This window comes from Hemicordylus capensis, chromosome 2 (assembly GCF_027244095.1).
Source record: "Hemicordylus capensis ecotype Gifberg chromosome 2, rHemCap1.1.pri, whole genome shotgun sequence".
NCBI classification, from domain to species: domain Eukaryota; kingdom Metazoa; phylum Chordata; class Lepidosauria; order Squamata; family Cordylidae; genus Hemicordylus; species Hemicordylus capensis.
In genome coordinates, this window is record NC_069658.1 from 155,621,393 (window position 1) to 155,629,617 (window position 8,225).

General features: G+C 43.2%; 1 protein-coding gene across 1 annotated transcript in view; it reads right to left on the minus strand.

The window, feature by feature from the left end:
• CLCN1 (chloride voltage-gated channel 1) overlaps positions 1 to 6,097 on the minus strand; it is a 114,626-nt gene extending 108,529 nt beyond the window's left edge. Inside the window, exon 1 of the mRNA XM_053300582.1 lies at positions 6,022 to 6,097. Within this exon, the coding sequence (XP_053156557.1) occupies positions 6,022 to 6,051 (30 nt within the window). The 5' untranslated portion in view covers positions 6,052 to 6,097. The remainder of the gene's footprint in view (positions 1 to 6,021) is intronic.
• Between the last annotated feature and the right edge of the window lie 2,128 nt (positions 6,098 to 8,225).

An 8,225-nucleotide genomic window follows, 5' to 3' on the forward strand; every position in this document is an offset into this window, starting at 1 on the left:
ATGCAACATTTATTAACTAACAAACAGCTTCCAGTTGAACAGAAAGGAAATTGCCTGAAAACCAGAGACACAAAAGACCAGCTGCTGATTGACAAAATGATTTTAGAAAATTGCAAGAGAAGAAAAACAAATCTAAGTGTTGCATGGATTGACTACAAGAAAGCCTTCAACTCATTGCCTCACACATGGATACTAAAATGTTTAGAAACAACTGGTGTCAGCAAAAACATTCAGATATTTATTTTTGAAAAAAGCAATGAGCATGTGGAGTACACAGTTAACTATCAATGACGAGACACTTGGACAAGTTAGCATTAGAAGAAGTATTTTCAAAGGGGACTCACTATCCCCTCTGTTGTTTGTAATTGCCAATACTCCACTTTAACAAATACTAAACAAAACAGGCCTCGGATACCAAACATCTAAAACATCAAGTCAAATCAACCATCTGCTGTACATGGACGATCTGAAGTTGTATGGAAAGTCCCAGTCAGAAATCTTATCACTGCTAAACACTGTCCATATATTCAGTAGCGATGTAGCAATGGAGTTTGGACTAGACAAGTGTGCTGCATTAATAATGAACAGAGGGAAAATAAGAAAAACAGAAGGAATAGAACTGCCCAATGGAAGCAACATCAAGAACCTGGAAGAGAAAGAACATTACAAATACTTGGGCATACTCCAGGCTGATAACATTGCACACACTGAAGTTAAAAGAAAAATTGGAAGTGAATACATCAGGAGAGTTAGAAAAATCCTCAAGTCCAAACTCAATGGCGGGAACACCATACAAGCCATAAACACCTGGGCTATACCTGTTATCAGATACACCGCAGGAATAATAGACTGCAGGAATAATAGGACCCAGGCAGAGCTAGAGACGCTGGATCGTAAGACCAGGAAAATAATGACCATCAATCATGCTCTGCACCCACGCAGTGATGTAGATAGGCTATACCTCCCTCGCAGCTCAGGTGGAAGAGAAATGCTGCAAGTCCATCAAACAGTAGAGGAGGAGAAAAGAGGCCTTGAAGAATATATCAAGGACAGTGAAGAAGATGCACTTAAAATGGTCAATAAGGTCAATTTAAGATGCACTTAAAATGGTCAATAACTATTCAACACCAATGAAAGAAAGCAGGCCTACAAGAAAGAACAAGTCAAGAACCGAGAAGAAAAATTGAGAAATAAGCCCCTGCATGGTCAATATTTGCACAATATAAGTGGAAAATCAGACATCACCAAGACCTGGCAATGGCTTAAGAATGGCAACTTGAAGAAAGAAACAGAGGGTTTAATACTGGCTGCACAAGAACAGGCACTAAGAACAAATGCAATGAGAGCAAAAGTCGAAAAATCCACAGACAAACAGCAAGTGCCGCCTTTGTAAAGAAGCAGATGAAACAGGGGACCACCTAATCAGCTGTTGTAAAAAGATCGCACAGACTGACTACAAACAAAGGCATGACAAGGTAGCAGGGATGATACACTGGAACATCTGCAAAAAATACAAGCTACCTGTAGCCGAAAATTGGTGGGACCATAAAACTGAAAAAGTGGTAGAAAATGAAGATGCAAAAATATTATTAGACTTCCAACTACAAACAAATAAACATCTGCCACACAATACACCAGATATAACTGTAGTCGAGAAGAAAGAAAAACAAGTCAAAATAACTGACATAGCAATACCAGGGGATAGCAGAACAGAAGAAAAAGAAATAGAAAAAAATCACAAAATACAAAGATCTACAAACTGAAATTGAAAGGCTGTGGCAGAAGAAGATCAAAATAATCCCAGTGGTAATTGGCATCCTAGGTGCAATTCCAAAAGACCTTGAAGAGCACCTCAACACCATAAGGGGCCACAGAAATCACCATCAGCCAGTTACAAACAGTAGCTTTACTGGGAACAGCCTATATTCTGCGACGATATCTATAATAACAGCAACAACACTGATAATAAAATTCAGCCGTCCTAGGTCCTTGGGAAGGACTCGATGTCTGGATATAACAAACCAGTCAATAACACCTGTCTGACTGTGTAAATAAGAAATAATAATACAAGACGTGGTGATGTTTTAGTAGGCTTTAGAAAAGGATTGGACAGATTCATGGCAGGCAGGTCTATGTCTAGAGCCAGTATGCCTCTGAGTACCTGAAGCCTGAGACGAACAATGGGTGGCCATCATTTTCACTCCCTGCTTGTAGATTGCCCAAAGGATTCTGAGTGGGTGCAGTTGGAGAGTACTGGACCAGAAGGACCATTGCCCCTGCTAACTGGGCAAAGAGGCACCTTTTTAAAGTGGTGATTCTTTGTATTGAGCAGGGTGAGAGCAACTGGCCCTATCCACCCCCAGCACAGCATCCCTCCAGTGGCTGTTGCTGGTGTCTTTCTTATGTTTCTTTTTAGATTGTGATTCCTTTGGGGACAGGGAACCATCTTTATTTATTATATCTCTATGTAAACTGCTTTGGAAACTTTTGTTGAAAAGCAGTATATAAATTGTTGTTGTTGTTCTGATCCAGCTATGGGAGTTCATTTGTTCTCCTGCTCTTAGTCTCTTATGTACTTTAAAAGAGGAGAGCTGGTCTTGTGGTAGCAAGCATGACTTGTCCCCATAGCTAAGCAGGGTCTGCCCTGGTTGCATCTGAATGGGAGTCTTGATGTGTGAGCACTGTAAGATAGTCCCCTCAGGGGATGGAGCCGCTCTGGGAAGAGCAGAAGGTTTCAAGTTCCCTCCCTGGCTTCTCCAAGATAGGGCTGAGAGCGATTCCTGCCTGCAACCTTGGAGAAGCCGCTGCCAGTCTGTGAAGACAATACTGAGCTAGATAGACCAATGGTCTGACTCAGTATATGGCAGTTTCCTATGTTCCTATGTTCCTAAATTAAGTGTGCATTGGCAGCAGGGGTGGCACTGCTTCCAAAGTACTAGATCTTATAGACCTCTTTAGACATTATGTTTAACACTTGTATTACAAGTGTACAGCATACACAGTTACAGATCTGTACCCAGGTACAAGTTATTCACACATTACGTTGAACACAGGTACAGCAGCACACTTACTATTTGTTCCATGAATCTGAGAAGTCTGTAGCCAGGTTCACTTTTAAAATGAATGCAGGTACAGTCACTCTGGCTTTCCATTTAAAGCAGTAATGCATGCCAATTGAACTTTTCCTTGCTGCCTCCTTTAGGTCTAACAGTATGGGTGTAACTGGCCCCACTGGCACCACCTGCGGTTAGCTTTCCCAACAGGGACTCTCCCCCTTTCTCATTTTATCTTACGCCGCTCACCGCTCTACCAGCAGCAGCCAGGCAGGGACTGACTCACTGTTCTGTTGAGTCGCAAAAAGAATGCAAAGCACATTTTTCCCACACTGATGGCCCACTGACAGTTCTTAAACCTGCTCATGACTTGGCTTCCCTGCAACCATACAGCTCTTAGAATAGCAATTAATAGGAAGAAAAGAGGAAGTGAGTGCGAGACCCCAGATCATCTTGCAAGCAGGAAGCGTGACAGGAGAAAAGAGATACATCTGCCAATGACCTATTATCAACACTTCTTTTTCCTCTCTAGATGGGGGTGGGGGGTGGGGGAGAGAACACGGTGAGCAAGATAAGAGAAGCCTCTTACTTTACCAATTGCTCCTTAAAATGTTGTAAGTGAGCTTTTCAGCTGCACATTAATTAGGCTTAAGTATTCCAAACTAACTAAATAAATAAAGACATACATACACACAGGACCCTGGTGATTTGGGTAACAGTTGCTAGCTGTATATAACTACATCTGCTTCCCATCCAATCCCATCTTCCATACTTTTCCCACTTTTTTGGTACATGTTTGTACTGCTTTTATTGCTTCCTTGATCACCCACTACTTTTGTTTACCCTTTGGGGGGGGGTTGTTTACTTTGCAGCATGATCCCAGCCAACCAGAGATTACATGAATGACGTCAGGGCACCATGCCATTAATCAGATATAAATCCATAATGATGTGACTAAGAGCAAACTAACTCCTTTCATTACCTTCATTCTAAATTGGTGCTCCCAATGCTGGCAGTTTTATTGCCCAGCAGGGCTGTGTCACATTTATTTCTTTATTTATTAAATTTGTATACTACCCTATACAAAAAAAAGTCCCTGGGCACTTTCCAGATTAGCGGTTTATCAGCAACAAAATGCCTCCATTTGGGCAAGTCGCATTCAAAACATAAACAGCAGGGGGAGCAGTCTCACGGAAACTAACAACCCGAAAAAACAGCAATCTTTTTACGCCGGATATATGACGTCCTAGCTCTATACTGCAGTTATTAAATTCAAAACAAGGCATTGGAAATGTGAACAGTACCCTGCTGTCACGACGCAGAAAGTGTGGAAGCACACTTCCGAGATACATCCTGACCCCATTGTAGGGTCTAGTCTGGAAAGCGCCCTGGGCGGTTCATATGCCTGGACATGACTTTTGTCTCAGTCCAGCTCTAATCACATGTGAATAGCTGGGGCAAAATGGGGATGGATATGTGCATTTAGAGCTGAATGTGCATCTCATTAAAAGTAACACATTGTGGATGGACAACAGCTTCAGTTGGATGTACACCACTGCATTACTTTCAATGGTATATGTGCATGTGGATGTGGTGCATTCCTGGCTGCTACTGCAAATCCTCCTTTCCCAGTCTCATTCAAGGCTGGGAAGCATCAACAGAACTTCCACAAAATATTACATTCCCTGTGTGTGGTTTTGTTTGCTCTGTGTTGGAGCACAGGCCTCCATACCCTGGGGTTTTTGACTGTTCTATATAAATATGTTCCATTTTTCAGAGTTTAGTCAAGATGCCTTGGGCTGTGTGTGTACTGAACTTATTTTGGGGGTATTTTGGAAGTACACTTCATATTTCCCAATTTCCCAAGTAGGCAAATGCTAAATTTTCACATTTTTCTGGCAATCACGGTTTCTTGGGCTATGTAATAAGAACCTGTTTTCAGTGCTTCATGGAAGTATCTTAACCATTTTTGAATATTTTGAGTTAAGATACTTAAGATGGGTTCAGGTGCCATTCTGAGTCAAAGTACTTCTATATAACCTAGAAGGCTGAAATTGTTTATACATATAGTCATGGTGTCTTGATTGCTAGAAAAATCTGAAAATGTGCATCTCTTCTTTGATACATTCTGAAATGTGTCAAAGGAGTATAGGAAGCTACCTTATACCACTGATCCATCTAGCTCAGTATTGTCACAGACTGGCAGTGGCTTCTCCAAGGTTGCAGGCAGGAATCTCTCTCTCAGCCCTATCTTGGGGATGCCAGGGAGGGAACTTGGAACCTTCTGCTCTTCCCAGAGCAGCTTCATCCCCTGAGGGGAATATCTTGCAGTGCTCACACATCAAGTCTCCCATTCATATGCAACCAGGGTGGACCCTGCTTAGCTAAGGGGACAAGTCATGCTTGCTACCACAAGACCAGCTTTTGTGATAGCAAGACTGGGATACACTATCCCAAATGGGATAGTATTAGTATTCATGTTATTAGTATTAGTATTCCACTTTTCAAACGCACATACACACACTCACACACATTTCAAAGTGGTTTACATAGCAGAAAGAATGACAAGGTGCTTCCCTGTCCCAAGGGAGACCCCAGCAATAGACCATGGGAGTAACACTATTCTGGGCTTAATAGGGACCTTTGCTTCCCCTCTGCTAAATATATGAGAGCCACCACTTTAAAAGATGCATTTTTGCCCGGTTTAGCAAGGGTTATATTCCTAGCCCGTCTTTCTTCCATCATGATGGAACTCAAGGCGCCATACCTGGCCTTCCCAGTGCCCAGGCACTGACCAGGCTCAGGCCTGCTTAGCTTCAGCACAGTTGTTGTATCATGTGCTGAAAATGTCCTTACCACTCAGAAAGCTGGAATTTGGCCCACACAAACACCCTGCGTGCATAGATTTCAAGATTTGGGAAAGCCCTAAGAGAGGGGAAAGAAAGATGGGCAAGAAGGCAGAACTCACCGCAGATGGAAGTCTTTTCCAGTTGGCCATATCTCGCCCAAGTCTTCTCTCTACCTATCACTCCTGTCCAAGTTCACTGCTGCACAAGATGATAGTCAGCCATTCAAACCTTCTGCTCTAGAATGGAGCCTATATAAGCCTTTTTCTCCCCTCCCCCCTCATCAGCATTGTGACTTCCTTTCACAAACCCTGGCATAGTAGAGAGGAGGAAAATACACAGATTGACCTTGGATGCCAGTGCCTCTGGAAGCTCTGCCAAAGGACAGATCTATCACCTCATAGCCTACAACTATCTATCACTGAGGAAAGCATTAATTCTATGTTCCCCAGCCCCACCCACATGCACACATTTCTCTGTTTTCCTACTCATTCATAATAAATGTCTCCTATTCCCATCTAGAGCCTGCAACAATAAAAATCTTCATTTCTCATTTATTCCTCTCCCTGAAGAATCATGGTCACTTTACAAAATGCCACATCTACCATTAGAAAATGGCTACGCTCCTCCTCAAGGGCTTGGTGGATATTATATACACAGGAAGAGTTTAGCATGGGGAAGATGACAGTGAGATTTTAGAGACCCCTGGCACTGACGTTGTTGTTGTTGTTGTTGTTATATTGTGGTTAGGTAAGGCGCATGGCCTTTTCTGTGGAGGCCCCAACTCACTCAAACTCCATTCTCAGGGAGGTCCACTTGATATCCTCCCAGTAAAGTTTCCATAATAGAAGACATAGATATATTTTTGTATGAAGAGGCCTTCTCTGGTTATTGTCTGACTATTATGGATATTTTATGACAGAGCAGCCATTTAGATTAACAGCCCACCTGCAAGTCATAAAGAGATGTGCCAGGATGTCTGCAGAAGGTGTGATGAATGGATATCTTCTTGGTGCACTCCTTTTTCTAATAACATGGGCCAATAAGATATTGTCCAAACCAGTCTACTGTGTCCCAATTATGGAGATTCCATTGTAGGCTCAACCGGAAAAACTTGGTAAACTATACTTGTATGCCAACATTTGGTTGACTTTTGAGTTCTTATAATTTATCCTGTCTTTAGCCTATAGATCCCCCCTATGCTGAAACTGACACTTGAAGTGAATCATGGATCCCTTCACCAGTGTAATGATAAGCAGTCCATTTCCAGACTCCTTTACCAATGTAAGTAACTGATATGTGACTTGATTCCAATTGTGTGTTCATTTCATTGCTTAATTGAGCTTGGCTTGTGAAATGGGCATTTGGAACATGTACTGTAGCTTGTGTATGTTGTCTTGTTCCCCATGGAAATCTTCTGCACCAGTAGCAACACCAATGCTAGTAGCAAAGTTAGCAGTAGGGGTGTGCAAACAGGTTCAAATTTGAACCGGTTCGGTTTGAAGGTTCAAATTTGGACCAAACAGGGCATTGCATTGGCAATGCCAGTCCGAGTTCGAACCAATCGAGCCTGGTACAGTTCGAACCGGTTGGAACAGGTTCGAAGGCTCGAGCCTCCATTTTAGGTGCTAGTGACCATATTGTGTCATTTGTCTCCCTTGATTTCATTTGCCAAGCTCCTGCTTCACTGATTGGTCAGATGTCTCTGGCTCTCTGGTAGATTTTCCAGTGGTGACAGTCCTGGAGAACTGGCACCCTATTGGCCAGTGCGGGAGAGCAAAGCAATATAGCACTTCCATTTATATACCGCTCTATAGCCGGAGCTCTCTAAGCGGTTTACAATGATTTAGCATATTACCCCCAACATTCTGGGTACTCATTTTACCGACCTCGGAAGGATGGAAGGCTGAGTCAACCTTGAGCCCCTGGTCAGGATCGAACTTGCAACCTTCTGGTTACAGGGCGGCAGTTTTTACCACTGTACCACCAGGGGCTCCTGGTGGCGGCTCCAAAAGGAGGGATCAAATTCTATTTAAAGGCAAGCCCTGGGATTGCAAAAATCACTCCTGCTGTTTGCTGTTGCTTGCTGCTGGTGCTGGTGAGAGACTCTGACTCTGGCTGCAGACCTCTTGTGGTGCCTGCCTGCCTGCCTGCTGGGTGGTGGTGAGGTCTCCCCCGCCCCCCAGTCGACTCTGCCTGTGTTTTTGCCTCCCCACTCCGCACTCCTCCTTCTCCAAAGTTATTTCCCCTGGCTGAGTGTGTGTGTGTGTGTGTGCGTGCATGCCACTGATGGATTTTTTTGAGTGAGTGAGTGAGTGAGTGACTG